The sequence below is a fragment of the Arachis stenosperma genome, chromosome 10 (genome assembly GCF_014773155.1).
Source record: "Arachis stenosperma cultivar V10309 chromosome 10, arast.V10309.gnm1.PFL2, whole genome shotgun sequence".
Classification (NCBI taxonomy): Eukaryota; Viridiplantae; Streptophyta; class Magnoliopsida; order Fabales; family Fabaceae; genus Arachis; species Arachis stenosperma.
Window position 1 is genome coordinate 125,134,685 of NC_080386.1, and position 20,788 is coordinate 125,155,472.

The following is a 20,788-nucleotide window of genomic DNA, read 5'->3' on the forward strand; positions in this document are numbered from 1 at the left end:
TCCCAGTGCGGGGCCTGCCACTTGCTAGGAGACCCGGGGCAACACGCATGTTGCGTGCTACTGCATGGATGACACGTGGCGCAGTGAGCTCAACACGCAGCTTGTGTGCTGCACAGATGGATGATACGTGGCAAAACGAGGATTACATGCAGCCTGCGTGCTGCTTAATTGTTGACACGTGACATTCGCGTCTTTGGGGCCACTGATCAATGCACCTTGACTTGATGAGTTGAGAATGTATGGTGTATGGTGATAGTGAAGGGAACGAAGATGATATGGAGCCCAGCCCCACTCCTCCTTCGTTTTTATGTACACCAAAGTTGCCTCTTGGATGGAGACAGCAGGCAGCACGTTACCTACGTGTTGCTGCATGGCTGACACGTCAACATGTTACTTGCGTGTTGGACTGCTTTTTTGACGCCTCCACAACTTTATAAAACACTCCCAAACATCCATATTCAAACAAAAAACCTTTCTTTTTTTCATATCTAAAATAATTTTTGAATATTTAGTAATAAAGAATAAAAATTAATAAAAATGAGAATAATGATTTATTTTAGAAAAATAGAATATTACATAATTATTTTTTAAAATTTAAAATAAAATTAAAAAAATCAACAATAAAATGCTAACCTATAAAAAATATATACACACAGAGGGTATGTTTAAAATAAGCTCAACAATTATGTGTTTATTGAATGAGTCACACTTATATAGACTATTAGATTTTATTAGATGAAAATCAAAGACTAATATAAAAGAAGAGCATTGATGGACTCTAATAAATATAGAATATCCTAATACATAAATAAATGCTTTAAATGACAATACTTTAAACGGCAACAAAATCTTTTATTTTTAAATAATTAAATATAAAATATATAAATACAAAATATATGAATATTTTTTATTTATTAAAATTAATTATTATGCAAAATTTTTTTATAATATTAAAAAATTATATTAAAATGATATTTTAAATTATTTTACCCTAACATATTTAATATTTTTTCTAATTTCAATGTTATTATACGATTATAATTATTTAATATATAAAAAATTAGTAGATAATATATATATATATATATATATATTTTTTTTTAAGAAAATTATCACATATTTTATTATATAAAAGTGAAAATTTTTTGTTTTAAAAAATATAAAATAAATAAATACAAAAATATAAGTTTTTTTATTCATTAAAATTAATTATTATGCAAATTTTTTTATAATATTAAAAAATTATATTAAAATAATATTTTAAATTACAATATAAAAATATAAAATTATTAAAATTTATTTTATGTTATTTGACAAATAATTAAATTATTATATTTAAAATTTATTAACTAATTATTTTATTAAATATATTATTATATAATATAATTTTTTATCAAAATGTTTGTAAAAATTAAATTTATTTAAAAAATTATATATAATACATGAAAATATTAACTTTTTTTGTTTAGGTATGTATTTAAAATTTTATTATTTATTTTGTTTTTTTAATTGAAAAAATAAAATAATTAATATTTTCATGTATTATATGTAATATTTTAAATAAATTATATTTTTAAAATATTTTTATAAAAAATTATATTATATAATAATATCTTTTATTAAAGTAGTTAGTTAATAAATTTTGAATATAATAATCTAATTATTTATCAAGTAATATAAAATAAAGTTTTAATTATTTTATATTTTTATTTTATAATTTAAAATATTATTTTAATATAATTTTTTAATATTATAAAAAAATTTTACATAATAATTAGTTCTAATAAATAAAAAATACTTATATATTTTGTATTTATATATTTTATATTTAATTATTTAAGAATAAAAAATTATGTTATCATTTAAAATATTATATATTAAAGTATTGTTATTTAAAGTATTTATTTATGTACTAGGATATTTTATATTTATTAGAGTTTATCAATTCTTTTTTTTATAATAACCTTTAACTTTTATCTAATAAAATCTAATGATCTATATAAATATGGCTCATTCAATAAACACATAATTATTAAGGTTACATTAGACATACTCTACACACAGATATAGATATACTTTACTTAAAATACGGGTACTATCTATCTGAATAATCTTATATCTATAACTTTTAAAAGCTTTTTCATTTTTACTCCTAATGTTTAAATTTTATCAACTTTATCCCAAACTTTATAAATATCGATTTTACATCTAATTGTTTTAAATGTTGTCAAATATTGGTCATAGTATACGCATTTGATAATATCTTAGACAGCAATGCTATAGAGTGACAATTAATTTCAGTTAATATTATAGTAAATTATCAAATAAATTTAATATAAAATTTATTAAAAACGAACTTTTGTTAAATTTAAATTTGAAGTATTTTTAATTAAAATTTGAATATTATTATTTTTAAGAGTTTTATTTTTTTATATTAAATATTGACTGCAAATTAGTTTCTAAAATATTGAACGTAAAATTGATACAATTTAATTATCATAAATAAACTTGAAAATTTTCAATAGATTTACATATTTCGAACAAAAATACCAAGAACATTTTAAAAAAAAATTATAACGAATTTATAAGTTTTGAGATTTTTTTTCCAGGATTTTTGGTTTTATTTTAAGAATTTATAAATCTATTACGAAAATTTTCAGAATCTTTTTTTATTATTAGAAAAAAAAGAAAACAAAAACTAAAGAGAAAAAAAAAAGTAGAAAACAATTAAACAAGTGAAGGCGCCAATTGGAGTCTCTCTGAGTCTCTCTCGTATCCCTAATCCCTCTCTCTGCGGCGCCACCACCCACAAAACAAAACCCTCTTTACATAATTACCTTTTTGTCCCTATAATTCTCTTGTTCATTGAGGCATTTCATCGAACATGTCATCGGCGAAGTGGCGTGCTCTTCAGCACCGCCACCGCTACACCTACAGCGCCGTCACCTTCCCCTCCTCTTTCCTCTCCGCACTCTCCTCCGTCCTCCCCAACCCCCTCTTCTCCAACTTCCACTCCACCCTCCTCCAACTCACCACCCTCTCCTCCACCTTCTCCCAACTCTCCCACTCCAAACACCTCGCTTCCTCTTTCTCCCAACTCCTCCAATCCCTTCCTCAAGATGATCACCACCACCACTACCCTGCTCTTCTAGAAGCTTCCACACTCTACTTGGAGCTCCTCTTTCTAGAAAATTCCGCGCCTTTACACCGGACTCTTGTCTCTGTGCTAGCCAAGGAGAAAACTTGGTGCCCTTTTATTGCTGGATGCTTCAAGAAGCTCTGCGAGGATTATGCTGCAGGTGGCGGCAACAAGGGGAGTCGGTTTGCGGCCTCAAGGGCGGTGCTGTCGGTGCTGGGGATGCCCAAGTTGGGGTACTTGGTTGATGTGGTGAAGGAGTGTGCTGTGTTGGTGGGTTGGGATGTGGTGTGTGGCTTGGAGAGTGTGCTTTGTGAGACTAGTGATGGGTGGGCTAGGCCTTCCCCTATTGTCATGGAGCAGTGTCAGGAGGGTTTGTCTTGTTTGTATTACTTGCTGCAGAAGTTTCCTCATAAGTTTAGGGAAATCAGTGATGGTGCTGGTGATGGGAATTGTGATCGTAAGGGTGTTATGGAGGGAGTTGTTAGTGTTCTTTTGAGTGTTTTGAGGTCGTCGGCATTCTCACGGGACTGCTTTGTGGCTGCTGGGGTGGCACTCTGTGCTGCCCTCCAGGTGTGCTTGAGCTCGCAGGAGCTTGGATTGGTGTTGATTCATGGTGTTTTTAACTTAAAGGTGTTGAATTCCAGGGTTGATTGCGGCAGTGGGTTTAGCAATGCCACTGGAAAGATCCCTTGTAAGGGTGATTTCTACAATGGAATGTGTAGTCTTGTTGTGCTAAGTAGGCTTTGTCTCATAAGAGGGATTCTTACCGCGGTTTCTAGGGACTTGCTTAACACTCATTTTGTGTCCCTGGATGGTGGCTGTGAGGTTCAGAATGATGAGGAAAGAACTATCAAGACTATATTGTATGATGGGATTTTGCCTGAGCTCTGCAGGTATTGCGAGAATCCTGTTGATAGCCATTTCAATTTTCATGCCTTGACTGTGATGCAAATATGTTTGCAACAAATAAAAACATCAATATTGTCAAATCTTACTGATCTTTCAGGAGACTATGATCCTATTCCTGAGGAAATGGGCATGCGAATACTTAGAATTATTTGGAACAACTTAGAAGATCCTTTAAGTCAAACAGTGAAACAAGTTCATCTCATTTTTGATCTATTCTTAGACATTCAGTCATCTCTTTGTAAGTCAGAGGGTAGTGAGAAAATTAACAAGTTCTTACAGAAGATTGGATTAGATCTTCTTTCCCTGGGGTCACGATGTAAGGGAAGATATGTTCCCTTAGCATTGCTAACCAAGAGGTTGGGAGCAAAGAAAATGTTGAATATGAGCCCTGACCTGCTATTTGATACCGTACAGGCATATGTAGATGATGATGTCTGCTGTGCTGCCACATCATTTCTCAAGTGTTTCCTTGAATATTTGCGTGATGAATGTTGGGAGACTGATGGCATTGAAGGTGGGTATGCTACCTATAGAGGTCTTTGCCTTCGCCCAATTCTTTATGGACTAGCTTCTGGATTCTCAAAACTTCGCTCCAATCTAAATACTTATGCACTTCCAGTTTTACTAGAAGTGGATGTGGATAGTATATTTCCTATGCTTTCATTCATCTCAGTTGGGCCAAGTGGGGATGAAAGTGGACTGCAATATCCCGAGCATGTTTGTGGAAATATAGAATTGAATCTTGAACAGAGAATTGCAATTCTAGTTTCATTGCTCAAGGTATCTAGGTCTCTTGCTTTGGTTGAAGGAGATATTGATTGGTGTGAGAATCCTGACGAAAAGGAACAGATGGGAGTAGAAAAACATGCTTTTGTTTGCATAAAGGGTATACATGTTAAGATCCTTGTTCAGTGGCTAGTAAATGCTTTGACACATGTTGATGAGTCACTACGTGTAGATGCTGCTGAGACTCTTTTCTTAAACCCGAAGACAGCAAGTCTTCTTTCTCATTTAGAGCTAACTCTAATGAAGGAAGGTGTACCTTTGAATATGAGGTGTTGCTCCACTGCTTTTCAGATGAAATGGAACAGCTTGTTTCGTAAGTTCTTCTCTAGGGTTCGAACAGCCCTGGAGAGACAACTAAAGCAAGGAAACTGGATCCCCCTTGAGCATAATCATTGTAACAAAGTTCTTTCTTCAAATGGGAACAAGGAATTGACAATTAAAAGAGCAGATGATCTCTTTCACTTTATGAGGTGGTTGAGTGGTTTCTTATTTTTTTCATGCTATCCTTCTGCCCCTTACAAGAGAAAAATGATGGCAATGGATCTCATCTTGACTATGATAAATACTTGGTCTATGAAGCCATCAGCTAGTGAGAACTTTAACAGTTCTTCCTCAGGAAATCATCTCTATCCTTACTGTAAGGGAGTGACTTCATCTGATTCAACTCTATTGTTAGTTGGCTCAATTGTTGATAGTTGGGACAGGCTGCGTGAGAGTTCATTTCGCATATTACTTGATTTTCCAAACCCACTTCCTGGAATTTCATGTGAAGCCATGCTGAAGCAGGTAATTGACTGGGCTATGAAATTAGTTTGCAGTCCACGTGTAAGGGAAAGTGATGCTGGAGCTCTAACTTTACGGCTTATATTTAGGAAGTATGTACTGGAGCTAGGTTGTTCAATTGAAGATTCATTTAATGTCATCCATTTAAGTTCAAAATCTGAATTGGTAAATGAGGTTAATCAGTCTGGTACATTCAGGAACCCTGTGATACTTTATATGAAATCAATGGTTGATTGGTTGGATGCTGTTGTGAGAGACGGAGAACAAGATCTTTCTAAAGCATGCAAGAACAGCTTTGTTCATGGTGTATTACTAGCTTTACGTTATACTTTTGAGGAATTGGAATGGAATTCTGATGTGGCATTGTCTAGCATAGCAGAGATGAGAAATTTGTTGGAAAGGCTGTTGGAGCTTATAATGCGGATAACTTCGTTGTCACTATGGGTGGTGTCTGCAGATGCTTGGTATCTTCCTGAAGACATGGATGATATGGGTGATGATGATAATCTTTTGGTAGAGATACCAGATGACGAGCATGAACACATGCCTTCATCTGAAAATGATAATAATTCAAAGCCCTCCCATGCTGCCAGATCTTCAGAACAGATTGTTATGGTTGGTTGCTGGTTGGCTATGAAAGAGGTACATAACATGAACTTTAAGGGAAATTTTGTTTTCCTTTTATTATAATAGTTATGAGTTCTTGAAAAAGCTAACACAACATGAATATATTTCTAATTTTATTGCTAATTATTTATTAATAAGTATTCTGGGAAGATACCAACAACACAAAATTTACTTGTTAATACTGTTTCTTTTCAGACAAGAATTGAGTGAGGATTGTATATTCTATGATGCATAACTTTAAATTTCTCTTTTTGGATCCCAATTGTTGTTTCACTATGTTTTCTTCCTCAGGTGAGCCTTCTTTTGGGGACTGTCATAAGAAAGGTACCATTGCCAAGTAGTGCTTCTTCAGAGTTATCCGAGTCTGACAAACCTTCTGTTAATGCTGCTGGTTTTTCATCTGATTCTGTGCTTGATTTGGAACAACTTGAAAAAATTGGGAATCACTTTTTAGAAGTCCTATTGAAAATGAAGCACAATGGTGCAATTGACAAGACAAGGGCTGGGTTCACAGCTCTTTGCAATCGCTTACTTTGCTCTAATGACCCAAGGTATACTCTTATTGTTCTATTTATTCCATTAAATACTTTATGATGTTGCATTCTTTTGGTCCATATTCCTTACTTATCGTTCATGTCAAGTGAACACCGAGAACTCAACATATTAGAATGAATTTGTTAGAACCTTAGTAATCATTAGCATGCTTGGCCTATCAAGATAAAATATTAAAACTAACATGTTACAATAAATGCCTCAAGTTGGTGGCTTTATGGTGATTCTTTATTACCTTACTCTATTGATAAATATTGATGCAGTTAGGTTTTCAAATCATATTTCTATTTTATTCACTTATAACATCGTAGGTTAACATGTAGAAACTGTGTATGATGATCAGTTGTGAAATTGTTGTTTACAATCTTGTTAGAGGTCTTACCCTTGTACAAGAAATTAAGATTATTGGCTTTGTCATGTTCCTTATTCTGTATCATGAATAGATTACATTTGCTTGTCTTAATTGAGGATGGTTATATCACTATGACCAAATCATGTTTTCATAGATAGTATATCTTTGCTACTTCTTAAATGTATCTCTTCTTTTCAGACTTTGTAGATTGACAGAGTCCTGGATGGAACAACTTATGCAAAGAACTGTAGCCAAAGGACAAACGGTGGATGATTTGCTAAGAAGAAGTGCTGGAATACCTGCTGCATTTATTGCTCTATTTCTTTCCGAGCCAGAAGGAACTCCAAAGAAGCTTCTCCCACGAGCATTAAGGTGGCTTATTGATGTAGCTAGTGGGTCTATGCTGAATCAGATAGAAACTGATTGCTTAAGTGGTGACCCTTGCAAGTCAAATGGTTCAATGAACAAAAATGAATCTGCACACTCTGCTGAAAGAAATGTGAGCCAGGTGTCATCAAAGATCAGAGATGAGGGTGTCATTCCTACAGTACATGCATTTAATGCTCTAAGAGCTGCATTCAATGATACTAACTTGGCTACTGATACATCTGGTTTTGCTGCTGAGGCTTTGATTTTGTCTATTCGGTCTTTCTCTTCACAATACTGGGAGATTAGAAATAGTGCTTGCCTGGCTTTTACCGCTTTGGTTCGCCGCATGATTGGATTTCTCAATGTTCATAAACGAGAATCAGCTCGACGTGCAATAACTGGGCTTGAGTTTTTTCATAGGTATGACTTTGACTTATGGATCTGATCACTCTATTTCCTCTGTACAACTCGATCCATTTCATGTTAATGTTTTTACAGGAGGAAAATTGGTTTATTGCTCTTCACTACTTTTTCCCCAGATTTTTGGGACTTTTACTTTTTGAGTTAATAATTTTCATTATTTAGTCCGCAAGAACTTTATGGTGTATTTGTTACTTTTCAAATATCTATTTTGCAAAATATGTTAGATAAAGCATAAAGCAACAAATATGGCAACTACTGCAGTTGGGACCAACTTCTTGGTGTTATTATGTGAAAGGAATCTGGTATTATGAAATAAAAGGTAGACAAACAGAGGGAATGCCATTTATTTTTTATTTTTTTTTTGACAATAAATATAATGTTGACACTAGTTCTGGAAATATTTTGATGAAAACATGGGTTCACGGGCCTATGGGTTCGTTTTCTCAAGTTCAGGTTTACATTCAATAGTTGTAGCTCCATTAATTACTAGTATAGTAGTATGTATTTTCAGATATTGTATGAATAGTTTACTTTTATCAAACAGTAAAAGTTGACAATTATTGACTTTTAACTTGTTTTTGGTCCAAGGTACCCATCACTGCATTCATTTATGTTCAATGAACTGGAAGTTGCAACAGAGTTTCTGGGCCCTGCATCTTCAGGAGACTCGGTATCGAACCAGGGAAACAATCTGCATCCAAGCTTGTGTCCTATTCTGATTCTTTTATCGAGGCTCAAGCCTTCATCAATAGCTGGTGAAACAGGAGATAATCTAGATCCTTTTCTGTTCATGCCTTGGATTAGGAGATGTTCAACCCAAAGCAACTTACGTGTTCGTGTACTTGCATCTAGAGCTCTAACAAGTCTGGTGTCAAATGAGAAATTGGGATCAGTGCTTCTAAATATTGCTTCTGTGTTGCCCTGCATAGAGAACCCAGACGAATCTGCTACTTCTGCAAAGGAACCATGTACAAATAATGGTTCCTATAAGATTTCTTTCAACTCTATTCATGGAATTCTCTTGCAGTTGAGTTCTCTGTTGGATATAAACTGTAAAAATCTTGCTGATAACTCAAAGAAAGATCATATAATTGGTGAATTGATCCGAGTACTTATACCTAAGTCATTTATTGCAAGACCTAATCATTGCCCTTGCCCGATCCTTAATGAAACATTCTTAAAGGTTCTGGATCAAATGCTTAGCATCGCAAGAACATGCCAAATAACAAAACATTTTTATCCCATTCGCAACCTGCTTTTAGAATTATCTGCGGAATGCTTAGATTTAGAGGCCAATGGATTGCCATATTATGACCCAACAGTTGCTGAACTTCGTGAACAAGCAGCCATTTCCTATTTTAGCTGTTTGTTCCAAGCATCCAATGATGAGCAAGAAGTAATCCATTCGTCACTGAAACATTCTCTTCCCAGTTCAAAAATGTTGCATAAACATGACTCAGAGAACGTTTCTGCCAGTCTTTTGGATAGGTTGATTCACTGCTTGTCGGACTTGGCATATGAAGTCCGACTTGCAACACTGAAATGGCTGCTGAATTTCCTAAAAGCAGCTGATTCTGGAGGTAATGTCTATGATCTTTCTAGTAAGGACATCAGGGATTTTCAGCTTTGGGCTGAAGCAAACCTTCATGGAACATTGGTGAAGATCTTGACATTAGAGAAACACCATAAATGTAAATATTACATCTTGAGGATCCTTGTAACATGGAATTTGCTGCAGTTTGAAAAGGCAAGAGGTGGCAAATGCACCGGCACAACTTATATTGGTGAAATGGACTTTGAGACTCTCTTTCAATTTTGGAATGATTTAGTTTCTATGTACAAGCAAATAAGACATGCGAAGACTCGAGAAATCCTTGTTTGCTGTTTGGGAGTATGTACCAAGAGAATTACCATGCTATTTGCAAGTTCTGTTCTATTTAATGAAGGAATGGAGAAACTTGTAAATAATGAGGAAATGCTTGTCTGGTTGTTTGAATCCATTGTTTACTTTTGTAACATGATTAAACTATGTAGTTCATCATCTGAACCAGCAAGTATGCGCAAGGCAACTGCTGAATCCTTGATAGCGTCTGGTTTGCTTGAGCAGGCTGCACTTGTTGGCTCGCATGTTGTCAATAACCATGTTCCCTCGGGCACTTCATCTCCTGGTTTTGTGAAAAATGAAGCCGCAAATTTGTATGCTCATCAAGTACTGGATGCATGGTTCACATGCATCAAGCTTCTGGAGGATGAAGATGACTCTGTTAGATTGAGAGTTTCTTTAGATGTTCAAAAGTGTTTCACTTCAAAAGGATTAAGCAGGAGCTATCCCTCTGGATCAGTTCCAACCCAAGTAGATAGGGTCATAAGATTCTGTTTTGACCACCTATCTTCCATCTTTGGTCACTGGATTGATTACTTTGATTACCTTTGTCAATGGGTATTACATGCTGCAAGCTATGTAGCAGCACCTAAAGGAGATCTTGTGAGGCAGGTTTTCGACAAGGAGATTGATAATCATTATGAAGAGAAGCTGTTGATCAGCCAAATTTGTTGCTCCAACATGGAAAGCCTACCTACTTTGAAGTCCTGGGCCCACAAAGATGAATTCAGGAGTTATTTACATGGATGGAGGATGAGATTCTTCCATCAACTGGTGTGGTATGCTGAAGAACATCTTGGGAAAGAGGAAAGTAATGTTTGGTTAGGAGGCTTGGGTAACCATAAAGATGCATTTTTGCCCTTGTATGCAAATTTACTTGGTTTCTATGCCCTCTCAAACTGCATTTTCCTCGTGTCTGGAAATAATGATGCCAAAAAGCTGTTATCTGATGTGGACATGCTTGGAAGAGCCATTAATCCATTCCTTAGAAACCCTTTAATTTCTAACTTATATATGTTAGTCCTACATTCACATGAGAAAATGATCACTGATGTTGCTGATAGCTTATTCCCTGAGATGGGATATGATTCTAACTGGGAGAGTTATAATGCTTATTTTCTTCTTGGTTAGGACTTTGTATCTAGTTGTAATTTAAAATTTCACAGTTGAGCCGTTTGTGAAAGGCTCAAGGAAGTTTTCAGTAGTTTGTATTATTTATGATAATTGATAAGGGATTATTTGTTTTTTGAGAAGCTCAATTTTAATGTAGGCTAGTCACACTTTTGTTTTCTCAGGTACTGATTTGGTGCTGATCAAAATCTCTGCTAGTAACAATCAGTGTGTATTGTGGTTTATGGATTCATGATTGACAAATTTATGTCCACTCAATGTAATTCTTCTTGACAGCTTCATGGGAGGACTGTCATTCCTTTTAGGGTTAGTTTTTATAGGTTAATATTATCATTTTGATATTCTAAACTAGAGACAAATTTATTGATAAAATAACTCTTCAACAAGATCGATAGTTACTCTGGGAAACACGATATAGATTACATATTATTGCTAAGTGGTAATTTATAATTGTTTAATTAGTTAGATATATAGATTACGGATTATTACATGGCAGCATGACAACTAAAAATTTTAATACTTCGTTTTTCATTATGACATTTAAAAATGAAAAAAGAAGTTGCCTATAAATACCTCTTATAAAAAATGATAATAATTTTTTACTGGTTCAAATAATTCAAAAATAAGGTAGCTCACCCAAAATTTAAAAGAAAAATGCTACATGTATAATTTTTTTTGAATCAAGTTCAATCAAATTAAATAATAAAATTCGGGTGAGAAGAATGAAAATAATTTTTGATGATGTTATACCAAGTTAGTTGGATTAAGTTTACAAAAAAAATTTGTATGTACAACGTTATTTGAATTTTACGAATTTATAAATAAAAATAGAAAACACTCAAACTATACACGCATTTGTTAAATACCAAAGTGTTTGATTTGAAACACACATTTAATCTCTTATATAATTTACTTTATTACTTAATAACTATTTTGAAAGCACGTAATTTTTCTCATAACTTCTCATGAGTTACAAAGTTGATTTGGTTTTTCTAATAAATTATCTCATTTTCTTAATCACTAATCATTTAAATTAAAAATTATGATGTTATTCCTTTCGTTTTAAAATAAGTGTTATTTTTATTTTTTTGATTTATTGAAAAATTAATATATTTGAGTAAAGGATTTGTCTCGATGTATTAATTTTTTAATAAATTTAAAAAGTAAAAACCACACTTATTTTAAAATAGAAAAAAATATAAAAGATCTAATATATTATTTTATATATTGTTAACGTATATTTTATATTTAAAAAAGATAGAAACTCATGTGCTACTATTTTTATGTGAAATTATTAAATAAAAATTATTAGATAATTTAATATATTTATCTATTTTTTTTCTAAAATTAAGATTGAGGTTCAAATTCGAGATCTCTAAATAAAAATAAAGAGATGATGCAATTTGAATTATAATTCGTTAATAACATATATATCTAAATTATGGAAAAGTTTAGGAGCACCAACTTTATTAAATTCTTATCAGCATGTAATCAACAAAAGAAAAATGAGTAATTCCACACCATTGGATGAAATCTCACACCATTAAAAACATCATTGATGGCTACTTGATGGCTATAAATCACAAAAGTTACTGGCCTTCTAACACTCCTCCTAAATTATTATTTAGTAACTCTCAACTATTATCTTCACTTAGACACGGGTGTATGTGTTTTCACTCTAAAAAAACACACGCTAATAATTTTTAATGAAAAAAAACTAAACTATCTCTGACAATCATTTCGAAAGACAACGAGACTCTCAATATTTTTATGAGACTGATTAGTCCTTCTGTTAATATTTTTTATCGGTATTAATGGAATAAGTCTATATGACATGTTAAACTGTTGATTTATCCATTAAAATCAACTAAGTTTAACAAATTCTTTTTTGTTGGGAGTTTTGTTGTCTTTTAAGGATAACTAGAATGAGACTTGCGCGATGCGCAGGCGGTAAATTAATGATAGTATATAATAAATATTAAAAATGACTATGTTTTGTAGAGTTAAATTAAATATGTAAACTAAAGTTAAATTTAAAAAGGTATTTTGTTTAAAATAATTTGTAGTACAAAAGATTTGAATGTTAGAGTTGTACAAAGTGACATTTTTATTTGGTGGTTTGATTTTTGTATTTGTTTTGGTCGATGAATTTAGTATCCTTATGTGGCGCTAGTCATCCTTTTTCTGTTGTAGATTCTTGTAAAGGCATGTTCTTTATGAATTATTGAGTTGTATACACTTTCTATTGTGTTGTTTGTTCCATCTTTGTATGTTCTTCTTCTGATGATGTGTATTGAATTTATATGATTTTCTTTTTTCTTAATCTCTTGATGCGCATGCAGTTTTCCAATGTCATCTATAATAAAAAAAAAACAAAAATGTATAGAAATTTTTTATTAAATAAGTTATTTTTAATAAGAATAATTGAAATAGTATAAAGTAAAATTATCTGTTAATATTTTTCTTTGACACACTGTGTCAGACAATTTCTCAAGTATTGCAAATTCAAAATAGTGTTGGGAAATGTTCAATTTAAAAATACAATAAATATGTTTGTTTTGTACCTTTTCATCTAATATGATCATTTCTAAGTAAAGAAACTCTTCTTCATTTGTGGGTGTTAATGTTTTCCATAGACGAACCACGCGAACTTTGATAAACTAATTGTCTGTTTGTTCGGTAATATTGCTCAAAGAATGATGATTGAGTAAGTTTGAGATGTGTAGTGTGAAAATAAATTTTTTGTGCTAAATTTGATGTTATTTTAAGAAATAGTGATAAGAGACTTATATAAGTAGTTCAAATAGTATGGAATTTGAATATTTGTAACGTTAAATTTATTATGATTAATAGATTATTATGATATTTGTAACATGGATGTTTATTACATTTAATGAATTATTTATAAAAATTAATAAATTAATTATTGGGGTTATAAATTTATTGTAATATTTATAACGGTAAAATATAATAAATATAGGGATATTGATTCTTATAGGTTACAAATTTAGTTAGATACTATTAATTTTTAATTATTGTCATTGGTAATTTTGCAGCCTAATTTGAATATATTTCTATTACTTGTATATTTTTTGTATATTTTATTTTTTTACTGATTTGAAAATAATAGTTGATTTGACAAAATTTGAGTAGTTAATTCTAAAATTTTGACAAGTAAGCGATGTTGCTGACATGACATTAGTAAGAAGAAAAATATATCTTAAAAGTAATGTAAATAAACTTATGCATCTATTTTTATATATTAAGAATAGATAAATTATTGAGATTGTTTAGTATTTATTTTTATATTACCTTTTTTAAATACATCAACTAAATTTATCGTATAAAACTAAGAAATATTAGTGATTTTTAAATTATTTTTATTTATAAAAAATAAATAAAGAATATATTAATGATTAATATTTTATGTAAATATATTTTAATGAGAGATTATTAACACAAAAATTAACCAATTTTATGAAGTTAAATATCAAAGATAAAAAAGGATATTTTTTTTTGTTTGGAGATTTGGAAGAAATTATCAGGACCAGGTTATTCAATCCTTTTTAATTTGTAATTCGTAAATAAAATGCCTACGTGTATCTATCTCATCTCAAGAATGGGACACTGAAGAGTAGTAAATTGAAGATTGTGTGTGATGGATGGGTGGGCCACAAAAAAATCTGGAATTGGCAAAGCAGTAAATTGAAGACTATGTCGGAAGTTAAACGATGAGGCATTTGTCATCTCAGTAGAAAGTTAGTTGACACTTTCTTCTCTTTTACTTCACTCACTTCACTCCCACTCTCATTTCTCTTCATAATCCCTTATCTCCTTCACTTCCCTCACAAAAATCTTCTCTTTTTGTTCAGATTTTGAAACATCATGAAAATAGTTTCGGCATGCAATTCTTGGTGTGTGGGAATGGCGGTGCCAACATCACAAACAAGAACCACTGTTCTCAGTCGCCGTGAGCTTTTCTTTGATGGAATGTCCTCTGTGTGTTCTTCTCACTCCCAACAACAACACTTCCTAAACGACGCCGTTCAGTCCCAACCTATCTCCATTTCAAGGTACCTTACTGCGCAAGGTTTCAAAATTACAAATTTGCAACTGGGTGTGTTTGTGTGTGGTTTCTTCTTGTTACATTGGTTTCAAAGTTTGAATCTTTGTCATTGTTATTGGCTATTAGATTGCATTTTTGTTGTTGGTTTGTTGGTTTTCTTATATGGGTGAGATTGTAATTTTTTTTTTTTGTGTTTATGCAGGATTGGTGAAGATGAAGCTCAGGATTTTGATGGAATGCTGAGGAAAATTCATTTGTCGCCGACGCGGCGCGTGTTGATGGCGAGTTTGACAATGTATTCATGTTTCCATTCTTCAAGGTATTTGTCAGGTTCGCACGGTTCTGCTTTTTTTGCATTCCACCTGTTTGATTGAATGTTGGAAAGGGAATTTGGAAACTTTTATAACTTTTTGAACTTGGATTTGAAATGGCTTGTTCAATGCATAGAAGCTTATCATTTTCTTTTTATCATAGAAGTTTATTTCAATTTTTTTATTCTTAGATTGTTACATGGAGCCATGAATAAACAATAGTATTAAAATAATATCTGTAATATGCCATCAATAATTACCCTTCAACTCATGAATACACATTCGAAAGGCATTGTCAATATACGAAGTTTTTAGTAGTCAAATCACATCCTCTCTTTTCGTTCTTTCCTTGCTTTCTTTCATCCCTGACTATGAGAGATACTGGAACAACTGTCTCAAATTCATAAGACATCAGCTTTGTTCTATTTTTTTCATATGCTAAATTCTTTAGTAGAAGTCTTCACTAGTATTTGATATTTACCACAAAATTTCTCATTAGACATAAATTGTAAATGTACAGCCCTAGCTTTGGGAGACCCATCAGTGACACTTGAACAAGTGACTCCTCCTGTGGTTTCTTCTGGCCCGCTCTTTCCGGTTGAGGTCAGCTTTCGGCTGTAGCTGCCCTTTGTCTATTGTGATTGTGCATGCTTTTTACCCTTTAATAGTGGTATTCTAGGTAACTTAATCCAATTTGTTGTGATTGGCAGGATCGAATTGTCCAACTATTTGAAAGCAACACGTACTCCGTTGTTAACATCTTTGATGTGACATTGCGTCCTCAACTTAATATAACTGGCGCGGTTGAGGTAATTTCATACTTTAGTACTAATATTTGATGTCAAAATTTAAGGATATCAAGGACTGTCTCATTTATTCATCATTATATTATCTTTAGATTATACGAATTATAAGCTTTTCTATTGGCCTACATGTTTATGGGAGTTGAATCATGTACTTCATCCCTTTTTATTTTAAAAAAAAATCTTTATTTATTTATTTCTTTGTTATTCATACGTCCAGATTCCTGAAGGAAATGGTTCTGGAGTTGTGTGGGACGAGGAAGGCCACATTGTGACAAATTATCATGGTGAGAATTACTGAAGAAAATATCATATATGTTAAGCGTTAGTAATATATATGCATTCAGCATTAGTTCTCTTCTCTAAGAGTTTAGTGAGATATGAATGAACATAAAGTTTCTTTTACATGGATCAAAGTTTTTTCTTGTTTAAGCACAACTAAATGCTCTTCTTAACTTGAACATGAATTTTCAGCACAATAGCATGGATTCATTGAAAATTTTCGGCTTTTGGGTATTGTATGATTTTTCTCTTTTCTCCTTGTTCTGCTGGTTGACTATGCTCCAGACACATACTGCATGCACACACTGGGACACATTTCATGTTTGGAATGGATTTCTGATTCTTCTGTTATTTTATCATATTCAGTAATTGGTAATGCCCTTTCAAGAAACCCAAGCTCTGGTCAGGTTGTTGCACGAGTTAATATTCTAGCATCCGAAGGGTGAGGATGGAGACTTTATTTCTTTTCATGTACTTCTTTCTGCCAACTAAATAATTATGGTTTTTTACACTTCTTTAAGGGTACAAAAGAATTTTGAGGGTAAACTTGTTGGAGCTGATCGGTTGAAGGATCTTGCTGTCTTGAAGGCATGCTTTCTTTTTCACTTTCTGTATTTATTTCCCAATCAATACAGTTTTCCGTTAAAGTTATGGTTTGTTGGATGCTATATCTTATCCATCAGAATATTTTGCTTCCATGTTGGATTATGTTTTGCTACTGTTATGGTTGCTGGGGTTATATCGGATCCTATATTTGTTTGTTTTTATCACTACTGTAATGTATTACTTTTTAATTGCTAACTCATAATTTAACTTTAAAATTGTCTCTCATTTTTTTTCCCCAAGTTCTTTCATGTTCCTTGTGTGTTCAGTAAAAGTTATTAGTTTATAACAGTTGCTTTTTTTGTTGATAAAGTAAATACTATTGAAGATTTTGTCTGTATATACTTCGATTTTGTTGGTGTGATGTAAGATTGATGTTCAGCTAAATTAAATAAGACAACCCTCAACCTGGGGTTATTAGTAATTAATCCCTTGTGTTCCTCTTGAAGCAATCCAACTCCCTAAACCTTATGATTGTAATCATACTTTACTTTCGAATACTATAATATCATCATCTAAATGTCTATTATTTTCATGCATATATCACCTGTAGATTCATAAATCATAACCTTACAAATACAGGTAGAAGCCCCTGTGGATCTTTTAAGGCCTATCAAGGCGGGGCAGTCATCGTCTCTGAAAGTCGGGCAGCAATGTTTGGCAATTGGAAACCCATTTGGTTTTGATCACACCCTCACGGTTGGGGTTATTAGTGGACTTAACCGAGACATCTTCAGCCAAACTGGTGTAACAATTGGTGGTGGTATTCAGACCGATGCGGCCATAAATCCCGGGAACAGGTTACACTTGGATCCTTTCCACATCTGAATTAGGAATGCATCATTTTCTGATTCCATAGTCTGTCCCTTCCGGTTCATTTCACCCAGCAAAAGTGTATGCTTTCCGTTCCCTAGTTGCTGCCACATAACACCCTGATTTTCTTGCCTTTTCTGTGTCTGTTGCAGTGGGGGTCCACTTCTGGATTCAAAAGGACGCTTAATTGGGATTAATACGGCAATATTTACTCAGACGGGCAAGTTGTCATTGTCTTTTTCTTTTCATTTTTCCTCCATTCTTTGTTACCATGAAAATAAGAACAAAATAGACTGACCTACATAAGAAGGATGTGTGTTTTGGTTCAGTTGACTAAAACATTCAATTTCTTTTCTCCTATCACATTGCTGGTCTATTAATTCCTTTGCATAAAAAAGTGGCTGCTTAAGTTCCAGTTTCTGCACTTCTCTAAATGCTTTTTTTATAGCCTTTTTTGTTGGTGTTGCAGGAACATCAGCTGGTGTTGGATTTGCAATCCCATCTTCAACCGTTCTTCGAATTGTTCCACAACTGATTAAATTTGGAAAAGTAAGTAGTTTGCAGAAACATAGACAAGCACACAAACAATCTTGGCAAATCTTTACCTTCGTTATGAAAATATTTCTTGCTTCTTGATGTTGATTATTATTATCTCTTTCTAAGGTTGTCAGAGCTGGTTTGAATGTTGATATAGCACCAGACTTGATTGCAAATCAACTTAATGTCCGGAATGGCGCTCTTATTCTTCAGGTAATCCATGATATGTTGTTTTTCTTATACATATTTGCTTCTGAATCATGCTTTAACGGTGTAGAACTTACATTTCCAGGTTCCTAAAAATAGTGTCGCCGAAAAAGCCGGGCTAAACCCGACAACAAGGGGATTTGCTGGTAATATAGTCCTTGGAGACATCATTGTTGCAGTTGACAATAAGCCGGTGAGCCGTCTTTTGCAGATTGTTAAAATCATCCTCTTTTGAATGCCGAACTTTTCATTTTATATTTATCCATCTTGTTTTATACAAAGACAATAAATATAAAACTCGTTTGGTTGTAGAGATAGGGTCAGAGACAAAATTTATCTCCACAGACAGTAAATTGATAAATTCTTGTGTTTTCTGTACTTCATGCAAGTAGGAATAGAAAATATCCTTCTGCTTTTGTATTTCTGTCGCAAGGATAGAATCTAAACGCAACCTCTGAGTTAGAAAAATAGAGACAGTTAGACACAAAAACTCGTTCAGTTGTGAAGGCAGCGACAAGGTCACAATATTTTTGTCGTAGAGACAAAATATTATTGTATTTTCCATATTTTCCCAAAGTGAAAAATATCTGGCCTTGTTTTTGTATTTCTAACTCAGTAATTTTGGCTCTTAAATAAAGATACAAAGACAATTGACACAAAGTCATTTGGTTGTGGAGATAGAGAGATAAACAAGTTTTCCATCCCAAAACAGAAAATTCTTGTGTTTTTGTTCTTCTTAAAAGTGAAAATAGAAATATGTGTTTGGTTTGCATTTTCAATTTTTCATTATCTGTTTTTCATTTGTAGTGTTTTTTGTTTTCAGAATTTTGTGAAGGAAAAAGATAAAACAGTTTGTTTTATCTAAAAGAATGCAAACCAAACCAAACGCACCCTTAATCTTTTTCTTTCTATCTAAAAAACAGAATGAAAACGTAGTCTACGTAGTTTGGAAATTGAAGTTTTATCTTAAAAATTTTTCCTTGATCAACAATTTTAGTTTGTTGTTTCTATCCTTTTCTATAAGCATGTTTTTGTCTCCAATAAGTAACTTTGTTTGCCTTGAAGTCAATAACCAATTGGGATGACAATTTGGACCGACTCGCCCTCCCCCTGGTTCATATTTTCAACGGTTGACTGGGTATGGCATGGGTTTGGGTAAGACCAGGTTATTTTTGTTTGGGTATTGGCGGTATGGGTAATGGCCGTCCTGCCCCATCATCCACCCCGCTCTGCCCCGTGTATATATGTGTGTTATTCATTTGTAAGACCTGGTTATTTCTATATACTATGTGTTGTGAATAATTTAGGATTATCTTTGAACTTAGTTATGTTTTGAAGTAATTAATCATGTTTGGAACTTTATTTATTAGTTTTGTTCAATTTGTTTATCTTCTTCATATTATAGATTTTTCTAAGAAGAAAAACTATAAATCAATTAGGTTCGAGGCCGGACGGGACAGGACAGGGCAGGTATATACCTGTGGGTTTGGGTATGGGCCAAAACTTAAGATACCCATGGGTAACGGGGCGGGAAATGGGGCAATGTGTGGGTGTTCAGGACGGGTATGGGTACTTAAATACCCGTCTCGTCCTGTTCCATTGCCATCCCTAGTAACCAAACACTACCTAAATTCCTTCATAGAAAAGGGACTCATGAATTTGGTAACTTTGGTGAATCCTTGGCAGGTGAAGAACAAAGGAGAGTTACTGAAAGCATTGGATGAGTACAATGTAGGAGATAAGGTAACCTTGCTCATTCAAAGGGACAGTCAAAAGTTGGAGTTGTCTCTGGAACTTGAGGAACAAAGATCTTAAAAGATTAATTTTATATTCATGCTGCATCACCAGTTAATTAACTTTACTTTTTTTTTTCTTTTAATTCAGTACTAAACATTATTAAAAATAGTTAGTTGTGCATGAGTTTTTTGTAATTTGCCTAATTTTGAAAACAAAAATGCTCTATATTTTGAGTTTACATGACAAAATTTAGAAAGATGCTATATATCATGAATTACATAATAGTAAATAGAAATTGGTGAGTGTTTTTTTTTTGGGAGTAGATGGCTTAAAAAAAGAGGAAAAAAAAAAGAGAAAAGAAGGGTGAGTAATATACAAATTTACATCACGCACTTTCCACAGTATCGTTGAAGTTGATAATTTAATTTGACGACTAATTTATCTTTTGAATATGAATCATTGTTTGTTCCCACAAA

General features: G+C 32.9%; 2 protein-coding genes across 3 annotated transcripts; both read left to right on the forward strand.

Annotated features, from left to right (window-relative positions):
- Positions 1–2,830: 2,830 nt before the first annotated feature.
- On the forward strand, positions 2,831–11,249 carry LOC130955563 (uncharacterized). Of its 2 annotated transcripts, XM_057882452.1 has the most exons (5): positions 3,854–4,032; positions 4,146–6,259; positions 6,536–6,795; positions 7,347–7,937; positions 8,529–11,249. In XM_057882452.1, the coding sequence occupies exons 1-5, from the start codon at positions 3,951–3,953 to the stop codon at positions 10,951–10,953; spliced, it is 5,472 nt and encodes a 1,823-aa protein (XP_057738435.1). In that variant the 5' UTR covers positions 3,854–3,950; the 3' UTR covers positions 10,954–11,249. The 2 variants fall into 2 exon arrangements, with proteins under 2 accessions (XP_057738434.1, XP_057738435.1); XM_057882451.1 differs by having other exon boundaries at positions 2,831–6,259.
- A 3,379-nt stretch (positions 11,250–14,628) lies between these two features.
- Positions 14,629–20,566, forward strand: LOC130954867 (protease Do-like 8, chloroplastic). Its single transcript, XM_057881650.1, has 14 exons — positions 14,629–14,711; positions 14,826–15,026; positions 15,222–15,349; positions 15,851–15,933; positions 16,041–16,139; positions 16,354–16,420; positions 16,782–16,857; positions 16,937–17,003; positions 17,601–17,818; positions 17,984–18,051; positions 18,301–18,380; positions 18,495–18,581; positions 18,661–18,768; positions 20,262–20,566. Exons 2-14 carry the CDS (start codon positions 14,839–14,841, stop codon positions 20,388–20,390), a joined length of 1,398 nt encoding a protein of 465 aa, XP_057737633.1. The 5' UTR covers positions 14,629–14,711; positions 14,826–14,838; the 3' UTR covers positions 20,391–20,566.
- Positions 20,567–20,788: the final 222 nt, after the last annotated feature.

Bases quoted from the DNA above. Each gene is read 5' to 3' on its own strand.
- LOC130955563 (XM_057882451.1), top strand. From the start codon at position 2,885: ATGTCATCGGCGAAGTGGCGTGCTCTTCAGCACCGCCACCGCTACACC. The intron at 6,260-6,535 runs GTACATAACATG...TTTCTTCCTCAG, and splicing joins GCTGGTTGGCTATGAAAGAG to GTGAGCCTTCTTTTGGGGAC. The intron at 7,938-8,528 runs GTATGACTTTGA...TTTTGGTCCAAG, and splicing joins GGGCTTGAGTTTTTTCATAG to GTACCCATCACTGCATTCAT.
- LOC130954867 (XM_057881650.1), top strand. From the start codon at position 14,839: ATGAAAATAGTTTCGGCATGCAATTCTTGGTGTGTGGGAATGGCGGTG. The intron at 15,027-15,221 runs GTACCTTACTGC...GTGTTTATGCAG, and splicing joins CAACCTATCTCCATTTCAAG to GATTGGTGAAGATGAAGCTC. The intron at 17,004-17,600 runs GCATGCTTTCTT...TTACAAATACAG, and splicing joins AGGATCTTGCTGTCTTGAAG to GTAGAAGCCCCTGTGGATCT.